Here is a 22,379-nt window from a genome sequence, read left to right on the forward strand (position 1 = left end):
AAAGACAACAGACTGGGATTCAAATGAATGACAGTGAGACTTTAAAAAATAGGCCTAAGCAAGAAGACAGAAATTAACAGGGATAAAGGTTAACTCGTTTAGGTACTTAGCTCCAAGAATATAGAACGGAGAATTATTTTGACAACAGTTGCATCTTCCCTTCTCCCTTCCTCTTTCCCAGTCCCCTAAATCTAGCTCAAGGAAGATGCATGAGCAGTTGATGGTGCTGCACAAAATCTTAAAACATGAATGCATGCGAGAACTGCATTAACAATAGTGCTCAAATAGGGCCTCCTCTGGTGCGCAGCGGTTGAGCGCTGGGCTGTGAAGCTGCCCGCAGCCTCTGCAGTGCCGGTTTGATCCCCGTCCACCGGCGAGGGTCCCACATGGCACGCAGACCTCTCCTGCAGTGTTTCGTCAGTCTGCCTTTCTGTGCCCTGATCTGGCTCTGGTGAATTCTGTCACCCTCCCACGCTTCTGACTGCATCCAGTGCTTGTATGAATAAATAAATAAATCTTTAACAACAACAACAAAAAAAACCTAACCAATAGTGCTCAAATAAAAGAAAGTGCACCCCACCTATCTTTGCAAACCAAACCTCATCTGCAGATGTGAATCTACTTTGTGACAAGGTCAGGCCCAGAAATATCCCCAGTTGGATGGAAAACCAAATTACACGAGTTATTTAGGGTTATTTAGAGTTACTTAGGGTCTAGGGAGACTGTTTTACAGTAAACATCAGAAAGAAGAAAAAGGAATGTCTTATTTTTTTAAATTTATTTTTAAAATTAATTTTTATTTTTTACATCATTGTTCATTTTTAAACAATATTTGCTTCCCCCAACCCTCCCTTGGTGTAGTCCCCATAGTTTCCTTCACCAGTGCACACGTGCACCATCACCTCAGTCCCCTGTGCTCCTCCCTCCCTCTGATCCCTCTCCTGCCTCCTCCCCTGGAGTATGTCTCTGATTTATAATTGTCCGTTTATGTTTTGTTGTGTTTTGTACTGTTATTATTTTTTTACACTGATGTCTTATTTGGTTCCCCTACATTCCTCCTATAAGTGAAACCATCCGATATTTTTCTTTTTCCTTCTGGCTTATTTCACTGCGCATCATTCCTTCTAGCTCCATCCATGTTGCTGCGAATGGCATGAGTTTATCGTTTTTGATTGCTGAATAATACTCCATTGTGCATATGTGCCACATCTTCTTGATCCAGTCATCTATTTTTGGGCATTCGGTTGTTTTCAGGTTTTACCTATTGTAAATAGTGCTGCAATAAACATAGGGGTACAGGTGTTCAAAGGACACAAAAACATTGATTCAAAAGGAATGTCTTTTAGAAGAGAGCAGGGCGAAACTCTAAGACTAGGGAAGGCACAGGCGGGTCGCTGCCTGAGGAAAGGTGCGCGGCTCTGAGGCGCCTGGAGCGCGGGCCTGGCGGGCAGCCCCTGGCCCTGCGCCTCGGGCGGCTTCGCGGGGTGGTGGGGGGGCGGCCAAGGGGCGGGGCGGCGGGCCCAGGCAGGTCTAGCGGCGCCGAGGGCCCAGGCAGGCCGCCCGGTCGCGCGCCCGTGACGAGTCGTGACGCTTCAATGGTTGCCCCGGCGCGTCGCGGGGGTTCGGAGTGCGGGGGTAAGGGCGGGGCGTCGCACCTCGTTTCCAAGCACCTCTCGGCGGGAACCGGCGGCTTCGACTGCGCCTTGGGCGGCCGTCCCGGGCGCCAAGAACCATGAGCCCCGGGGGCGCGGGCTGCTCGGCCCGGCTGCTGCTAGCCGTGGGCGCGCTGCTCCTGGCGGGCCTCCCGTCCGCGTGCGGCTCCAACGTCACCGCCGCCATCCAGGACGCGTCCCTGGGCCGTGAGGGCGAGGCCGAAGCCGAAGGTGCGGGGGAGACGGCCACGGCGGCGGCGGACAGCGACAGCGACAGCGACGCCGAGAACGATGCCCCGGCCGAGGCTGAGGACGATGGTGAGGGCGGGAGGCGCCTTCGCTGGCTCCGGGGCCGCCGGTGAAGGGCGAAGCCCAGCTCTCAAGTCTGAGGACAGTGAGAACTGTCCGTGTTGGCGTCCGCAGGGCGCACTTACATGCAGCAGCTGCCCCGAATTTGTACATTTCATTCACCTAATAGCCTTGAAAACAGATGTGCTAATTGCATAAGGCCCTAGCAAGACAAACACATGAACACAGATGTAGAAATTGCTGCAGAAATACTGCTAACTCTTGCTCTGGACAAAGAAAATGAAGGCCTTTTCGTTCTTCAGGCGTAGAAGTTGGGATAAACTCCCACCAAGGGAAATTACTTTGGACCCTCCTTGTTCGTTATGCTTTTTTTTTTTTTTTAAACATTCTAGCTGTTTTGTTTTTGTTTAAGTTCGAAATTGCTTGAGTTCTTTCTCCTTTCATAGTTGCACTTTGAGCTGGAATCCAGAATTTCCCCTCACTGTCACACATTTTAGAGAGACCAGTATGCTGTCAATATGGCCCAGAAGCCCCTGTCCCTGCATGTGGCTCCGCTCTGGAACGCCTGTGCTCCATGGTGGTGGTTTACTTGGGAATTCAACTAAAAGCCACAGGCCTGGCAGTAGAAAGCACGTATCAATCCAACTAGTGGCTTTGTTAGATGATACTGTAAAACAAGGGAGAATGTGCCTGTGCCTGGTACATAAATTTGTCTTTCTGCTGGCGCATTAAGCAATAAAACCTGGCAAGCTATTGCACATGTTATATGCATTAGTAACTCAAATGCTAGTAGGTAAAAGGTGAATTGCAGGTTGGTTGCCATGTAAGGGGCCTTCATTACCTTCCTCTATAAATAACCCAGCTGAGATTGTTATAATATTCACGGTAGTGGCCTATCTTCCCTACCTATAGAGTTGGTAGGTGCTATATTTATCAGTCTTTCTTTTATGACAGTTAGTGACTCTCAGTGACAGAAAGAAATTGACTATCTGAGGTTAATGGAGGGATCACGGTTTGTACTGCCTTTATAACATGACATTACTGAGAGCTTGGAGAGGTCCTTGACTTTGCAAATGTGAAAATAGAAGACTAGAGAAGAAAAGATAATGTTCCAAAGATTAATAGTTGTTGTTTTACTCTAGTTTTAAAAGTATTTGAATTAACATTTTTAATATTTGCTGGTCAAATGGTAGTTCTAGCTGTAAAAGGCTAAACAGAGTTTAAACTAAACCCAGGGCATGGAGTTGTAATAACCTAGATACAGATTCAAACAGGCAAGTTATTCTCTCAGTGTCAGTTTCCTCATCTCTGAACTTCAAGGAGGCTATGTACCTTCTGGAATTTTATGTATATTTGATTTCATGCAAAGATGTTTTTCCTTTTAACAGTGAACTTTAAACAGTGAGGTGCCTGAAATCTGAAAATTTTCAAAACTATTATTAAAATTTAGCAAAGCCCTCTTAATCCTCAGGGAACTAATAAAAATAGTTATTTACTATCCAATGGAAACTTTTTATATTTAGGATGTTTGAAAAAAGTAATAAAGGGATAGTGAAAAAGAAAACTTTTTGAATTTTTAATAAGAATTTAAACATGGAAACCTCCCAATTTTTATTCATATTTCCTGGCTTTGAAGATGTGTATGCCCTAAATGAATATATATGAAATACTTTGAATGCATCAAATACTCATCAACAACTGGCTGTGCATGAATCTTGAATGCATCTATCTTGTAAATAATGATTTCAGATTTCAAGTTCATCCCTAATAGATTCTAGTTTATCCTTAGAATAATCTGGTTCTTTTTGCACTTGCATTGTCAAAACAACATTTTTGAAAACTATAAAGGCACTTATTTTGTTGAAATAAAGACTGCCATCTTACTCCATAATTGCAAAACATTTTCATTTTTAGATTTATAGTCACTAACTAGAATGATAGGTCCAATGAATTTTATTCATTTATGTATCATCTCTTCTATCACTTTTGTACACACACCTGCTATCATGATTTGTCCATTTATAAATCTTAAATAAATTTTGTTGTATAAACAGTTTATAAAGGAAAAGAATACTGTCGACATTCTTTTAACTAAACGGTATGGTCTGACTTATTTTCACAAAATATTTCAGTATGAAACTCCTCCTGTTGAAAGATTAACTGGATGAGAATACTATACATATACATATATCCTTTTTATTCTTAGAAATATAATGTTCATTCATTGATTCTTAAGTTAGGGAAAATTCATCTGGGATATTCATGTAAATTAGCATCATCTCTCACTCTTTGCTTATGTAATCAGTTTTACCATCATCATTAGCATCTAAAGTGTTGCTGTTTCTCTATGTTCATCTTCTGATTCATGCAATAATTGTGAAATGTTTTCTTCTGTCAATTTTCTTCTCTTTGCCTTTATGGACCAAAGAAAAAAAAATTTTCTAAAATTTCAACTGTTTTCAGTCAAAGCTGAAATTAGACAAGAGGAGTCCCTCTAGACTTATATCTTCCTGAAAGGTGACACAATAGTTTGGGTAAAACAATAAGGAAGGAAAGATTGTGCAATAGCTATGACTTATTTCACATTGCATAGTATTTCTAGATGATTCCAACCATTCTACAACTTTATTATTTTAGTCTTTTAAAAAAAAATCATAGTTGAGAGTAATTGACGAGTAACAATAAAATCCATCATTATAGTTGATGAAATAACACATGTTTCAAGATATAGAAAAAACCACTAAGATTAAGTTTGAGTTATAGCCATACATTTTGTATCTCTCATATTCCCTTATTTCTTTTATAAATACTAAGGGTATAAATATATTTATATACTTACGAAAAGGGTTAAGAAAAGCTATATATAGCAATTGCAAGATAGAATAAATTTTATTCTATAAAAATAGTTTTATCCTCTGTAAATATCACTTTATTTTCTCTTTTTCTTTGGAAGGCCTTTAAGAAACAAAAAAAATCATGAAATATCAGCTTACAAATTAGCTCCCACAAAAATCTCAAAAAATGAATTGGAGTCTATAGGTACATACCTACAGTTAAAATGTATCCAGAATTAAAGAGAACATTCCAGAATCTGACCAGAGCACTAGTGAGAAGTCTCCTTATCTTTATTATTGTAGATGCCAGGCTTTTATCTGTATGGCCTAAGATCCAGTATGTTTTTAGAAACACCTCATCATACTCATGACTTGTATTGAGCTCCCCATTAATTTTACTTATTTTTCCATCAAATTAAGACAACCTAGAAGAGTATATTTGGTACAATTGACTTTTCAGCTCTACATACAGAGGAACTTTCTATTTCTCTAAGGTTTCATTTTATTAGATTTGCCCATTATTCCATTTCATCATTTTTAGATCCAGATTTGTCTTCAAAACATATGTGCTAACCTTCCTAGCTTTGCAGACTCCCTAGATTTAGTCAGTATGATATCAATATTTTCCAGGTCATTAGTGAAAATGGTCAGCAGGACCAAGTTCTGTGACACATCCCTTCTACCACTTTGGAGCCAACCAATAAATTAGCATCTATGGATATTACTGTTTACTCAGTTACACATAAAACTGTACTGATATTTAAATCAAATTTTTCCTTTTTGCTCACTGGTATATAATAGGAAATTTTGAGAAATACCATATTGAAGTTCAGATACTTACAATTTCCCTCATCTTCACTATTGTATTCCCATCAAAAAAGAAAGTCACTGAATAATCTAAGGGGCACTCAATAGTCAAAGCTGAAAGAGAGTTTAGAGACCAACTGAATCAATTTCCTCACTTTTTAATCAAATAAGAAAGGTTCTCCTTTACAAATTTCACAGAAGGGTTAACTAGGCCTAACAAAATTTAAGTAGTTTGCTCAAGCTCAAAACAGTTAATTAGTGATAGAAGTTACAATTTGGACTCCTACTCTAATGCAATTTCCTATCTAATATTATTGCCTAGGATACAATGTCTTTTAAAAATTATCTTCTAACACCTCACTTAATACTTTTTTCTATTGAGATTTTAGTACTAATCTGAGCTAGAAGAACTAGTTATGTACTTTGGCTTGTGGAACTCATGCCAAACTTCAGAATGATTAGAAAAAGAGACATATGAAATTTCAAAATAATATTTAATTACTCAGATACTTAACATATTCTGAGATTGTCCTGATAAATGTTAATATAAATTTGTAGGGATGATTTTTAAATCTTAACTCAAGAATAAGTAGAATCAATCTATAACTTAATATTAATGAGAACCTGGTAAAAAGTATTCTTTTGGGATGGAAATGATACACTCAAATATTTTGAAAAATAGAGAATAGAAACAATTGGGCTTTAAAATTGTCACGTTTTTTCTTTTTGGTCTATTTTTCTGACATCTATAGAATTTTGACTCACCATCTATTAAAATGGTGAGAAAATTATTTTAGAGTTTTATACAGGTTTATATAATAAGCTTTCTTTGTAAATCATTTCCTAATTAATTCATTTCTTTAAAAGTTTAGGCAACTTATTTTTTATTGAGGTAACATTGATTTACAACTCTGTATATTTTTGAGAGATATAGGATCATACTTCTTCCATTATGTTATCATACCACCACACTTGCTACCAGGTACCCACAATCCTCCACCATAGTCTAGGCCACCTCCATACTTTGTTTTCCATCCTCTCCTCTCCAGCTGGTAGGCTCAGTTCTACAGTCAGGTTTTCTCAGATTTCTGAAGTTGTTATTGGTTTGGTTTTGTCTGACCTTTTGTTTTGTTTCTATATATTCCACATATATGTGCAACCATCCAATATATGTATTTCCCCTTCTGACTTATTTTGCTCACTATAATTCCCTCCAGTTCTATCCATGTTGTTGCAGATGACAAGAGTCTACCTTTTTATAGCTGCATTGTATTCCGTTTTGTATATGTATCAAAAATTCTTAATATACTCATCTGTCCTTAGGTAAAAAATTAGAATTCTTTTCACTTAAATAAGAACAGAAGGTACACTAGGAAAAAATATAGGAATGGGTTGCTTTTCTGATTTAATAAAACTTTAACAATATTTATTTCCCATATGATAAATGCTATATTGTCAGTCCCAAAGTATATTTTTCGCTTAGAAATATTTTCATATGATTAATAATGTATCTTTGTACTTTATGTTTAGCTTCAAATTCGACAGTAGTGAAAGAAGTAGAATTTGGGATGTGCACAGTTACATGTGGTAAGTACATAGAACTAATAATATTGAAATTTGAAGGGTTAACGGAAGGTCAAAACAGTTTTTACTTTTTGCAAGGTTTACTTTTAATTTGTATACACTCATCTTTTATATTTCTAATATGGTAATTTATACGCAAAAAAAATCTGGTGCTTTAAAAGATAAACTATTTTCAATTAGTAACCTCTAAGGCTTATTTTAAGTCTGCTCCCCATATATTTTTTGGCACATAAACTGCCTTCTCTTACAGTTGTTCAAAGGGTGAAAGATCTTCTGATGCATTTTACATATGTCTTCCCACTTATTGTGTTGGCAAATCTATTAAGAAATTTGCCTATTTATAATAGCCTATTTTAAATTCGACATTTCTCCACTTTGTATGTCATGTCTTGGAGGAAAAGAGGTTTTATGGGGAAGGTAATATTCAAAGACCATGACTTTTTTTGATGATTCCATGAATAGAAATTGGACAAAAACTCCAGCATGGGGGTGGGATTAAGGCTACATGTGCTATAATAGACCAGTGTTTCTCAAACTTAAGCATTCACCCTAAGTGCCTGAAAGGCTTGTTAAAACACAGAATGCTGGATTTATTCCAGTCTCTAGCTCACTTGGCCTTCTGAGTTGCCTAAATATTTGTAATAAGTTTTCAAATGAAGCTGGTATTTCTAGAGAGAAGGCCTTCTTTTGAGAATCACTTTGAGAACTACTATAAGGCTAGAAAATTGAGAAGACACAGATAATACACAATAAAATTAAGTTTATTCTAAATAGAATCTGCCCTGGAAAAATAATAGTGACTGGCAGAAAGGACAAAAACAACCAACCAAATAAATAAAAAACACCAGGGGATAAAGAGACATTCCATACAGATCCGGATACGAATGTTATTTTTTGGTGAAAAATTACATTGAATTTTTTAATGTAGCATTTTTATTGTGATAGCATAAAATGTATTGTCTTAACTATTTTTTATCCATGAAAATACAACTTTCAGTTTTTAAAATATTTTAAAAATTAAGGTAACATCGGTTTACAACGTTTCATCTGATTCGAAAATACAGGATTTCACCTCTTCAGATATGTATCTTACCACCCCCACCACCAAAGCACCCATAATCTTAACTGTAGTGTTCCGTAAGCACAGTGACATTGCTACTCAACCTGTCTCCATCCATCTCCAGCACTTTCACCATCTCAAACTGAAACCTCCGCACCCATTGAATACTATCTACAAATTTCCCATTTCTCCCAGTCCCTACTAATTACTGTTCTACATTTTGTCTCTTGAGATAGTTTTAAACCTGTCTTTTTATCTTCCTCATGAACGAAAGCCAGAAAATGAAAGGAATCCTTGTAACAAACCTGCAATTCACATCTCCCTTTCTGCTGTTTACTTGACAAATTTCCACAGGTAGAATGTATTTTTTATGACAATTCTAGTAATTGCTATTATCTTACTCTATTATTCAGAAACTATATATTACATTTATTCATTCAACAGAATTTTTTTCTTTTGATTTTTTTTGCCTGTTATGTGCCAGATATTTAGGTGCTGAGAATGCAGTAATGAACAAAGCAAAGAAAACTTTGCCAGCAAGAATGTTTATCTTAGCAGGGGAAATAAATAATATATAAAACAAGTAATATGTCAGATGGTGACCAGTTGTAAGCAGAAAAGGAAAAAAGGCAATATTTATAATCTAAAATATTTAAAAAAATTTTTAAATCTTTTAAATTATAGCAACTGTTTAGAGGAAAAAATGCTTTAACTCTCAAAATAATATTTTAGCAATCAAAAGTACCAGGCAGATTGTTAGTATCATTTGGACTTAGAGAAACTCTCACACCTACATACATCATTGCTCTGAACTGTAGTTGGCTAAAATAAATAAATACATGAAACACCTTTTCAAAAAATATTTATACATTTCAGAATAGAACTGTGCTTCTAGATAGGTAACTTCCATAAATTCAAGTGAAGCCATATCAGAATCGCTTTGGAGCACCTCTTAGTCAAAAGAGATCTCTCCTCGTCCGACTTTTTATATCCTTATCTCCTATGGAGGCTTTTCTCTTACTATTCAAAAGTTTGTTACATGGACCAAGCATCAGCATCACCTGAGAGCTTGTTAGAAATGCATAATCTCAGGACCTACTCCTAATTCTGATGCAAATTCAAATTCTGCTGAATCAGAATTTGCATTTTAGTAAATTCTCCAGGTAACTTGCATGTACTCTGAAGCTTGAGACACACTGATAAACCATCTCTAGTCTTTAACTTTCCCTTTTTCTTGAAAATGGATTTCATGATGAACATCTTGTAGAGGATGAAAAAGGGAATCTGATAAACAAGGAAATCAAGGTGGACTCTACCTTAGCCTGTGACTACACATAGGTCATTTACCTCACGTATGATCAACATTTCACTGATCCAGCATTTTATCATCTTCAATTCTGCTGGTAAAAGGCAAACTCAGTTGATCTGGGATTGGCTAGTAAAGGTTTGATTTCTTGTTATAAGAAAGTGTGGTAGTTCTAAAGAGTTCTTTTTTTTTTTTTTTCCATTCCATTGTCATTTTATTTTTTTTATTTTTTTTTAATTAATAAATTTTATTTTTATATTCCCCATACAATTGCAATCCCCCCATTCTGACCCCAATCCTTGAGTTCTAAAGAGTTCTTGATGGAAATGAAGACTTGGTCAATAGTTCGTCTTGCTGTATTTAATCAGGAGACTTTACCAGTCTAAATGTTTAAAAGCAGCATTTTAAAAAAATAGCTGAGGTTTTTATTGAGATAGCACTGGTTTACAGCACTGCATGTTTTAGGATTATAGGTTCACATTTCTGCAAAGGTAGGTTATAACACCATACCTACCACCAAAGTGCCAGTATAGTGCCTTGGGCCCTCCTACCTTTCTGCCCACACCCTTCTCTCCCCTCTGTTAACCTAAGTTCTACAGACAGCTTCCAAGGGTTGGTTTTGGTTTGATTTTGTCTTTTCCTTTTTTTTTTTTCCCCCCTCTTATATCAGGGAAATTATCTGGTATCTCTTGCTCTTCCTGACATTTTGCTAGGCATAATCCCCTCCAGTTCCTTACATCTTGTAAATAGCAAGATTTAATCTTTTTTTAGAGCTGAATAATATACCAGTGTGAGTGTGTGTGTGTGTGAGAGAGAGAGAGAGAGAGAGAGAGAGAGAGAGAGAGAGAGAGAGAGATTTTCCTTATCCAATCATGTTTGGGGACACTTATGTTGTTTCCATACTTAGTTATTACAGTGAACATAAGAATGCGTATCTCCTTTTAATTAGTGTATTTATATCCTTTGACTAGATATCAAGGAATGGAATTACTAGATCATGTGAAAGGTCTGTATTTAATACTTCAAGAAATCTCCATACTATTTTCTATAGAGACTGGTCCAGTTTATACTCTCACTAACAGTCTATTAATTTTCTCCACACCCTCACCAACATTATTTCTGGTCCTTTTGATTTAGGCCAGTCTCACAGGTGTGAAATTATACCTCATTTGATTTGTATTTCCCTGAAAGCAATGATGAACATTTTTTCATGTGTGAACATTTTTGGTCATCTCTCTGTTTTCTTCGGGAAGTGTCTATTGTCTACAATGTGAAGTAGTGGTCTGGTTTCATTCTTTTGCATGTGACTGTCCAGTTTCGCCAACACTATTGGTTGAGGAGGTTTTCCTTTCTCCATTGTATGCTCTTGGCTCCTTTATCATAAAGTAGCTGTCCTAAGTATGAATTTATTTCTAGGCTCTCAATTTTATTGCACTGATCCTATTTTTCATCTAATACTGCTTCGATTATTATAGCTTCATAGTGTAGCTTTGAGTTTGACATCATGTAATGCCTCCATTCTTCATTTTTTTTTTTTTTTTTTTTTGCTCAGGATTGTTTTGGATTTGGGCTCTTTTAATTTTAGTAATGTTTGTTGTATTTACTTGAAGAATAACAGTAATTTCAAGTGGTTGCATTAAATTTATAAATTGTTTGGGTAAGATAGCCAATTTTTTTAAGATTTATTTTATTTATTTATACAAGAAATGGGGCACAGGCCAGATGTGAGGGAGAGTGAGAGGATTCACCAGAGACAGAGCGGGGAACAGAGCAGGCAGACAGACGAAATACACTGCTGAGGGAAGCAGTGGGCGAGGCAGGAGAGGTCTGCCGTGCCATGTGGGACCCTCGCCGGCTGGCCGGGATGGAACTGGCGCTGCAGAGACTGAGGACAGCTTCACAGCGCCGCGCTCAACCTCCTATGCCACCAGGGGAGTAGGTGGCCCAAGATAGCCGTTTTCACAATGTTAATTCTTCTAGTCCATAAATATGTAATATCTTTCTGTTTTTTTTGGGGGGGTTAATCTATTTATTTTAACAGTATTATAGTTTTTGTTGTACAAATCTTTCACCTCCTTTAAATTTATTCCTAAGTACTTAACTCTTTTTAATGTGATTATAAATAGGATTGTTTTCGTGATTTTTTCCTCAGATTGTTGTCTGAATATAGAAATACAACAGATCTTTGTATATTGATTTTGAGTTGCCACTTTACTGCCCTGATTTACTATTTTGAATAGTTTTTTTTTTTTTTAGCGGATTTTAGAGTTTTCTATGTATATTATGTTGTTTGCAAATAAATGTTTACTTCTTTTCCAATTTGGATTCTATTTATTTATTTATTTATTTATTTGCTTCCAGTACTGTGTTGAATAGTAATGGCAGAAGTGGACATACTTTTATAGTATCTGATTTTAGGAGAAAAGCTTTCAGTTTTTCACCATTGAGTATACTGTGAGCTGTCTTTGTCATATTTGGCCATTATCATTTGAGTTATGTTCCTTCTTACTTGCATTTTTTTGTGAGTTTTAATCATCAATGGATATTGAAAGTTATTGAATACTTTTTTGAATACTATTAATATGATCATCTGGTTTTTCTCTTTCCTTTTGTTGATGTGGTGAATTACATTAATTAATTTGTTGAAGTTGAACATTTTCATCCTGGGAATAAATCTCACTTAGTCAAAATCCATGAACCTTTTAATGTATTGTTGAATTAAATTTGTTAAGATTTTGTTGAGGATTTTTACATCTATGTGCAGCAGAAATAGTGGTCTGTGGTTTACGATTTTTGTGATGTGTTTATCTGCTTTTGTTATTAGATTAATGTCATCTCATAAAATGTGTTTGGAAGCATTCCCTCTCAGTTTCTGGGAAGAGTTTGAGAAGGATAGGTATTAGTTCATCTTTGAAGGTTTGGTGCAACTCAGTAGTGAAACTATCTGGTACTGGATTTCTGTTTTGCGAGAAACTTTTGATTATTATTCAGTTTCCTTCCTTGTAATTGGTCTGTTTAGCTTTTCACTTCCCTCCTGATTCAGTCTTGGAAGGTTGTATGATTCTAAGAATTTGCTTATTTCCTTCAGATTTTCTAATTTATTGATATAATTGTTCTTATGATCCCTTGTATTTGTGGCATCTCTTGTAAATTCATTTGCAATTCTAATTCCGTTTGTGGCAGTTTTCTCTCTTTTTCCTTTAGTGAGCTTAGTTAAAGATTTTTCCATTTTGTTTATCTTTCTAAAGAACCAACTGTGAGTTTCATGGATTTTTTATTATCTTTTTTAATTTTTATTTCGCTTACTTCTGCCCTAATTGTTATTATTTTCCTTCCTTTTACTGAGCTTTGGATCCAATTGCTCTTTTTCTAGTTCTTTAAGGTATAAAATTAGATTGTTTATTTGAGATCTCTTGTTTCTTCTTTTTTTCCTTACATTTTTAAAAGACAGATTTATTAGGAAAAGGAAAGGAGAAGACACTTACATAGACACAAGTGGGCAGAAAGAGCTGCTGCTGCTGCTGTTGCTGCTGCTTTGTAAAGGGAAAAAGGTTTGTGAAGAGAAGCACCTGCATAGTCACAGGTGGCAGGACAGCTGTCCTTTCTTGTTTCTTGATGTAGGTCTGTATTGCTACTAACTTCCCTCTTAGAACTGTTTTTGCTATACCCCATAGGTTCTGATAGCTTGTATATTTTCATTTGTCCCCAGGTATTTTTAAATTTCTTCTTTGGTTTCCTTATGGACCCAGGAGTTATTCAGTAGCTAGTTGCTTAATCGCTGCATAGCTGAGGTTTCTCCAGCCAAATTTTAGTGCGTGATTTCTAGTTTATACCATTGTGTTACTTGATACGATTTCAGTCTTCATAAGTTTTTTGACACTTGTTTTGTGACCCAAGGTGTGGTCTATCCTTGACAAAATTCTATGTTAACTGAATATAGCATTTATACTTAACTTTGATTTTAGAATTTTCTCCAGAAGCTCCAAATCCCTGTCCCTCTCCTAAACTTGCCATGGTCAAATAAATTTGGGACATTCTGTCTACTATTATACTAAATTAAGTCTAAGACTTTATTAACTGTAAGAAACACATCTATGCACCACCAAAAAAGGAAAAAATGCTGCTAATTTATGACATGCTATCAGTTGTAAGATATATCCTGATTTTAAAGATGAAAATTAACCTATGAGAGCATATTAATTTTTTATCTTATGAAAATTTCTATAGTAAGCGGTCACTTTAATTTTATTTAATGTAAATTTTCACAGGTATATAATCATATAGACTCTCTTTTATTGTGGTATAATCCAGAGGGAGTAGTGTTTCATGTGACTCATTTTTGAAAATATTGTTTTATGAGATTATTCTAAGTGAGGGGCCTACAACATTTTTTAATGTTATCTGTAATTTAGAAATTTAAATTTGAAATTAGGAGAAAGCCTCAAAGAAGACACAGGTGGAAAAGTAGAGGGACAATAGAATTAGTTTTTATTAACATTTGCTGATTTTTTTTTTCTTTTTTTGCCAAAGGTATTGGTATTAGAGAAGTTATATTAACAAATGGATGCCCTGGAGGAGAATCCAAGTGTATTGTACGGGTGGAAGAATGCCATGGACCAGTTGATTGTGGCTGTGAGTTTAACTTTATAATGGAGGAGGGCTGAGGTAATGTTCTTAACTTCAGGTTGCCAAAAAGGTGATATTGAAAGGAAATCATAATAAAACAGAATCCCACTTCTATAGACTGTTATAGTTCAGAGCAACTTCCCTCTTTTGCTTTACATTTTTAAGTGATGTCTAAAAGTTAAAATATATTCTCTCTGATACACTGGAACCTTATAAGACTCAGGGTCTGTGGTTAAGACTGTCCTATCATGAAATGCTTTTGATACTTTGATCATGACATTTTATTAGTAGATTGGTAAATCCTAAAGGAGGAACTTGGAGAGTTATTCTGTATCAAGTTACACTACTCTGAGTTCATTATCTCTAATGAGGATCTCTAACAAGTAAATTGCAGCGATCAGTAGTACTCAAACTTTAATAGACCAATTAGATGGGTGTCCTTGCTATGCCTCATCTCTATATTTTATTTTGTAGAAGGAAGAGATAGATAGCTTTGTTGTCTCCTACCTGCAACTCTTGGTGACAATCTTTCCATCCATCACTCCTTTCTGTTCATCTACTCTCAATAATAAGTTTGATAACTTCCAGCATATAACTGATTTTAAATTAGAAGTAGCTTTAGAAAGAAGTATTATATATAAAACAATTTATAATGTGCAGTAGTATATGTATATCTAATTTTTTTTCAGGGAGTAAGCCAGTTTCAGAAAGTCTTGACAGTGTTAGACTTGCATGTGTTCATATATCTCCTGTCAATCGTTTCAAATATGTTTGGAAAATTCTAAGGCCAGACCAAGTGAGTAATGAATGTATGTAATCTGATACTTTTTAATGAGTGATAAAATTAATTTTCCAGTTCTGATGACTATCAGAAAACTACATTTAGGCAGTTTGAAAAACTGAAGTTAGATCATATAACTTTATTATTACTGTTTTTTTTTTTATTTAGTGGAGCTAACTTTACATTTGCCTGAAGAGTAGCTGTTATCAGAATTTAAAAGCATCCTTTATATATATTTTATTGTGGAAGCAAGATTTTCCTTTATATATAGTAAAATGTAAATTGTAAAATGATAATTAATTGTAAAATGATTAATTGTAAAATGATAATTAACTGAAGGATTATTAAGCAACAAACATATACCAAGTACTAGAATTTATTTTCACCTACATTATAATCCTGAAAGGTACTTCCTATCATTATACTCACTTTACAGAAGAGTAACTGAAATGCAGAGTGTAACTTGTCCTGGGTGACACAGGAAGGAAGTGGCAGGGCTGGTACTTGCTGTCTGGATTGTCTGACTTTAAAATCCATGTCCACAATTCATTACTGTCTTAGACTAAGAGAGACAATGACTCTCCTTTAATTATGGAAAATTGTTTCTTGATCTTAAGTTTACATGAAAAATGTTGATACTTTTTATTTTCTTTTTGAATAGCAACCCATTATACTTGTAAATGATACAGCAATCCTGGATGTTCATAGGGAAAATCGCCCTATGGCTTTTGAGTGTGAAACGTTTGAGAATAATGAAATAGTAGCATCTATTAAATTCACAATCTATACTACAAGTGGTAAGTGCACAGAAATGTTTTGGTTTGCTTATATTTCAAACTTTACAGAGCATCAAAATCACCTGGAGGACTTCTGGAAGCATATTGGTAGCCTCATCGCCAGAGTTTCTGATTCAGTAGATCTTGGGTGTAACTGGCACAAGAATTTGCATTTCTAACAAGCACCCAGGTACTGTTGTTCCAGAGACCATTTTTTGAGAACTCTTGGTTTATGTTATTTAGATTTTCCTACAAGATACTGCTTAATTTCCTTCTCACAAAATCGAGTCATGTGTTTCTCACTTTAGGAAATTGGTGTATTCCTGAAGAATCTCCAAAGAACAGTCCTCTAACAGTTGAATTATATACTTTTTCTTCTATCACTAATGTAAAAATAGATACAGGGAATTTTCATGGATGGTTACACAAATTTTGGCATGGTAAAATAAGTAAAATTAGGAAACATGGTATTAATATTTCCTATAATTTTTGATAAAGCAGTAATAAAGACCTCAATGTATGTCAGTATGTGTCAGTGTGACAATGTATGTCACAAAAAGTAAATCTTATCCTTAACATAATTTTAAATGTTAGAAATTGTATTTCCCTTTTGGAATGGATTCTGTACATGTCCCTTTATTTTAAGATTTATTTATTTATTTATTTATTTATACAAGCACTGGGTACAGTCAGAAGTGCAGGAGGGTGAGAGAATTCACCAGAGTCAGAGCGGAGAGCAGAGCAGGCAGACTGACAAAGGACACTACTGAGGGGAGCAGCTGGCAGCAGGGGAGGTCTGCACGCCATGTGGGACCCTCACCTGGCCCGGGATTGAACCGGCGCTGCAGAGGCTGCGGGCAACTTTGCAATCCAGTGCTCAACTGCTGCACCACCGGGGAGGCCCATGTCCCTTTATTTTAAATGATGATGCCTTCTACATCCAAAAAATCATTTCCTTATGTTAAATTGCTCTTAACAATTTTTATTGTTGTCATCTTTGTTGGGGGCCCCAGGGGCTGGGGGGCTGAAATATAAGTTCTTTTCAAAATCCAATCAAGGCTTAGGAAACCTTAGAAAAGACTCCCAAATATATACAAACATGCCAAAACTTACCTGCAATTTTAAGGGAATTCATCAATTTCTTGAAGTTATTTCTAATTCTTATTTACTGTATTCTAGAGCTGCCATACAACATAAAACTTATTTTTTTGGATGTCTTTTTTTTAACATATATTTTTTATTTTATATATTTTTTTACATCAGTTTTCATTTTTGCACAATGTATGCATTTTCATCTTGGTTATAGTCCCCATACAATTTCCACCCCCTTATTTTGACTGTAATTTATCCTACCTGCCCTCCCCCCACCCCCATCGTAGTGTGTCTCTGGTTTATAGTTGCTTGTTGATTTTGATTTTTACTTTATTATAATTAGTTTTTTTCCTGGTCCCTTATTTAGGTTTTCTAAATTCCTGCTATGAGTGAGACCACCGGTATTTTTCTTTTCTTTCTGGCTTATTTTGCTGAGCATGATCCCTTTCAGCTCCATCATGTTGCTGCAAATTGCATTGAGTTTATCTTTTTTGATTGCTGAGTAATATTCCATTCTGTATATGTACCACATCTTCTTGATCCAGTCATCTATTTTTGGGTATTTGGGTTGTTTCCATAGCTTAGCTATTGTCAATAGTGCTGCTATAAACATAGGGGTGAAGGTGCCCTTTTGAATTAATGATTCTGTATCCTTTGGGTAAATACCTAGGAGTGGAATTGCTGGATCACATGAAAGCTCCATCTTTAGCAGATTAAGGAATCTCCTCACAGCTTTCCATAGTGGTTGGACCAGTTTGCACTCCCACCAGCAGTCCAGCAGTCTCTGCATCCTCGCCAACATTTGTTGGTGCTATTTTTTTTTTAATATGTGCCATTTTCACTGGTGTAAGATGATATCTCATTGTAGTTTTGATTTGCGTTCCCCTGATTACAAGTGATGCTGAACATTTTTTCATATGCCTGTTGGTCATTCACATTTCCTCTTTGGAGTTCCTTTTTAGCTCTTCTGCCCGTTTTTTTTTTTTTTTTTTTTTGACAGATTATTTACTTTGTTTTTGTTGAGACTCTTCAGCTCTTTGTAGATTTTTGTGATCAGTCCTTTATCATTAGTGTTGTGTGTAAAAATTTTCTCCCAGTTAGTGGGGTGTCTGTTTGTTTTGGTTACTGTCTCTTTTGCTGTACAGAAGCTCTTTAATTTGATTTAGTCCCAGCTGTTTATCTTGCCTTTGCTATCACTGCTTTGGGTGATGAGTCTTTAAAGATGTTACTGAGGTGTGTGTATAACAGTATAACTCTTTTTATTGAAATGAAGGCAAGCTAAATATTTTGGGAGTGATTTTTAAAAATAAGTTATAACTTTTATTGAAATGTTTACTGTTTTAAAAACAACTTATGGTGAAAATAACAACTGCTAATAAGTAATTTCAATAAAGTACTTGACAGGACCAAAAAAGGACCAATTATCATCAAACTGAAAAACATGTCAATGAATCCTAGTTCAGGATATTAAAGATTTCAAGGAGCCATTCTCAAGTTTTATCCTCACAGGCTGGTTCTTGTTAGGACCTCAGTGAAAAGCTCTTCCCATGAAGGCAACATGCATTTGATAGTACTTATAAGCTAAGGACTGGAATACAAACCCCAAAATGTCAGTCCTCAAATGAGACAGAGTTGACTTCATTCTCTTTTAGCAATCTAGGACTTATTCTACCATTTCAGTACATGTGCTGGTTAAATGATAAGAAATGTTTTCAGAACACTTTGGCAGCTATTCGTTTCCTTTTTGAAAAAATGTCAATTAGGTACACCAATGAGACTGTTTAGTTGTTTAAACATCAAATGAATGTTTGACTAGAAATGTCCACATAATATAGTACTATCTTGAAAAAAATACATAATTGAATTATTTTTATAGTAAATATGATTTTGTTAATGAAAATTTTCTATTCATTCCCTTATAAGTCAGAGTTTTCACTTCCATTGCCTTTTATAATTAGGATTGAACTCTTTTCCTCCTGAAAAGATACTTCAAAGTCTTTATTCCCAGAGCCTAAGAATGTGATCATATTTGGATATAGCATTCACTGCAGATAGAATTATTTCATTTAAGATAAGATCATGCTGGAACAGATAGGGCTTTTAGTAGAATATTATTGGTGTCCTTACATAAAGAGGGAAATTTGGAGGGAGGAAAAGGGAGAGAGAAATAGACAGAGACAGAGTGACAGGAGAGAGAGACACACAGGGAGAAAACAATCAAGCAAAAACAGAGATTGGAATTAAGCTGCCACAAGACAAGGAACACCTGGTGCTACCAGAGCTGAAAAAGGAAAGATAGGATTCTCTCCTCTACACCCTTTGCATATTGGCCTTACCAACATCTTATTTCAGACTTTTAATCTCCAGAGCTGTGAGACAATAAATTTCTATTTTTAAAGTTACCCAGTGTGTAGAACTTTGTTATGTTATCTCTAGGAAACTAATACAAAATAAACTTAGGTTTTTTTTTTCCAAAATGATGGCATCAAAATTGAGCCTATTTTTCATTAGAACATCTCACTAAGAAATGCAGTCCATTTTTTAAATTAGCTATAAAAATAATCAAAGTGACCCTAGCAAGATGATTACTGTTAAAATGATTTAAAATCTTGATATACCTTACTGTCTAGCCTCTCTTGAGTAGTATTGTGGGACAATGGATAAATATAAAAAATACAAATATTTAAAAAATTCAACAATATTGGAATATTTTTTCTATTATACTTGAGTTTTTTAGTGAGATGACTAAATTGAGTTAATAGATCTAGAATTAAGAGGCAAAATGGAGTGTGACACTCCATGTTGTCTAAAGAATAGGAAAAATAGGCAAGCAGTCGAAGTTGCCCCTATAGGAGACTACTTCTGATAGTGTGATACTTACTAAAATTAAATATTAAAATACATAAAACATAGCTTCCAAAATCATTAACCTCCCCCAAACATTGTTTTGTTCATATGTGTAATTTGATAGTTACATCAGATGATCTCTCTGGTTCTTCCCCATGTGAATCTGTTATGATTTTCTGATTTAGAACCAGAAAAGCCACAAGAAAGCTACATAATTGACAAAGTAATACTTGATGTAAATTGCCCTTTCATCAATTCACAATGTGACAGTGTTATAACACATATGGTAAACTGACTTTGAGTCTTGAATTAGCCTTACTTACAGGAAGAATGGAAAGATGTGGGAAAAAAAATGCCTGATTGAAAAGTGATGTGTGTATATTTGTATGAAAAATCATGACATTCATCTGTTCCCTTAAAACATGTAAAAAAATTAAAGCTTTAAAAGGCAATATAGAAGATCTGCATGATTCAGGAGTAGGCAAGTGTTTCTTAGACATGACTCAGAAAACAACCACCATAATATGGAACATCAGTAGATTAGGTTTCATCAAAATTAAAAAACTTCAGCTCATTAGAAGATATCATTAGAAAAATGAATAGATGAGCCAAAATCTGGGAGATAAAATTCACAAACATGTACAACCAGTACTATCAATTTGGGAAATGGTCTTGGAGTTTATTGAAAAACCAAGTACACCTCTACCCTATGAACCAGCAATTCCAATTTTAAGTATTTATCCAAGAGAAATAAAAATGTATGTTTACAAATGTATGTTGTATAGCAATGTTCATAACCATTTATTGATAATATCCCCAAGCACTAGGTGTTCATCAGTAGGAGAATGAACAAACAACTTGAGGAATACAGCTGAGTAATAAAAGAAAAAAATATTGTTGATCATGCAACAATATGGGTGAATCTCTAAAACATTAAGCTGATTACAAAAGCATTACATGAAAGAAAATTGTGTATGTTTCCATTCTTATGAAGTTCTAGAATAGGCAGAACTATGACATAGTGGAAAAGAACATCAGGGTAATAACTGTCTCTGAAGAATGGAACAAGGATTGACTAAGAGGGACTCATGACCTTTCAGTGGCATAGTTATATGCTGTCATGATAGTGGTTTGGATTACATATGTGTGTTTACCTCTGCCAAAGCTAAGCAAATGTGTATTTAGACATTGTGCAAGTCACTGTCTATGAAATTTACCTCAAAAGAAAATGTATAAACAAATACTGAATTCCTATTAATGATATGCCTGTTGAAGAATATTGCAAGAGGTATGTAAGCATCAGCAAATTATGTTGAAATACATGAAAAAAAATCATCAGTGGATTGATAGATAGTATTGTATTAAATATTGATGGTAGTATGTAGGTGGTGGGAATACAGGATGTTCATTGTTAAAATCTTTTTATGTTACTCTAATGGCGATCTCAAATGTACAGAGCAGGTTTATTAGTAAAATTTCCCCATTAATAAATTCTGTATTTTTCTAGAGTTTTTTTCAGATACAAAGTTTCCATTTAGATATCCATGATCTCCTCCCAGACCCCAGTTGCAATAATCATCAGTTACATGTTTTTTTTTTTTTTCCTCTAGAATTGCAGATGAAAAGATCATCTCGACCAGACACTGATGCAGTCTTAGTTTTTGTGCTGACTATAGGTGTCGTTATCTGTGTATTCGTGATCTTTGTACTTATCTTCATAATTTTAAATTGGTAGGTGAATGATTAAAACTGGGTCATCATCCTTGATTGACATTCATGTCTTCCCTTCCCTTTTCCAATGAATCCAAAGATTTGTCCTTGACATCTTTCACATGTGTCTTGAAACCATCCAGCTGCCTTCATTCCTTCTGCCACTGTCCTAGTTCAGTCTGCCTCATCTCATGGTTTGCTTCCCTAGCTAAGGGAGTTTTTAAATGATATTTTTTCAACAGTAAAAAGCTTATTTAATGAATATTTGTATTGCTTAGTTGTAGTTTTCACAACTCTAAAACTTGATAAATGGCCACATGAGTATTATGCCCTGGTACACGTGAGGGTTTATCTGGTATCACAATTCACAGATGTACCACCAACTAAAACAAATCATGAGTAAGGAGGCATTCTGGAGGCATTCTTTACATAGAAAACTCTATTAATTGAGTTTATGTTTTCATTTCATCAAGTTTTGTATTTTTTTTTCCCTATTCTCAGGGCTGCAGTCAAGGCTTTCTGGGGGACAAGAGCCTCATCAACTGAGTTACGGTCTGAGATGAGTTCAATGAGGTACAAAGATTCAACTTCCCTTGACCAATCACCAACAGAAATAATACCTGGACAAGAAGATGATGTTTTAAGTGAATGGAATGAATGATGTATGGATGATATATAACAAAACAAAAGAGATTAGATGATATCAGATTCATTATTATAAAAAATAAAATATATAGTAAAATTCTTTAATAATATTGCAAGTGATTTACCATAGTCTGAAGGTAATACCATGTGAGAGGGGATGTTTCAACCGGTGTTTCTTTGTGGTGGAGTTATCAACAATTACTTAAGATTTTTTCCATCAACTTTTACCATTTCAAATAATCACTTGATTGCATTGATCGAGAGGTATACACACACATATACACTAATTATTTCAAATAGATTTTCAATCACTTTGATCTATTCTAAGGTGATTTGACTTTTTTGACTTT

General features: G+C 35.1%; 1 protein-coding gene across 1 annotated transcript; it reads left to right on the forward strand.

The window, feature by feature from the left end:
• The first annotated feature begins 1,717 nt into the window (after positions 1 to 1,717).
• On the forward strand, positions 1,718 to 22,133 carry SPACA1 (sperm acrosome associated 1). The gene is made up of 7 exons (XM_037520937.2): positions 1,718 to 1,970; positions 7,133 to 7,189; positions 14,083 to 14,184; positions 14,868 to 14,974; positions 15,621 to 15,756; positions 21,285 to 21,405; positions 21,886 to 22,133. The coding sequence occupies exons 1-7, from the start codon at positions 1,733 to 1,735 to the stop codon at positions 22,043 to 22,045; spliced, it is 921 nt and encodes a 306-aa protein (XP_037376834.1). The 5' UTR covers positions 1,718 to 1,732; the 3' UTR covers positions 22,046 to 22,133.
• The last annotated feature ends 246 nt before the right edge of the window (positions 22,134 to 22,379 follow it).

This window comes from Talpa occidentalis, unplaced genomic scaffold, assembly GCF_014898055.3.
Source record: "Talpa occidentalis isolate TD23 unplaced genomic scaffold, MPIMG_talOcc4v2.1 talOcc4.2, whole genome shotgun sequence".
Classification (NCBI taxonomy): Eukaryota; Metazoa; Chordata; class Mammalia; order Eulipotyphla; family Talpidae; genus Talpa; species Talpa occidentalis.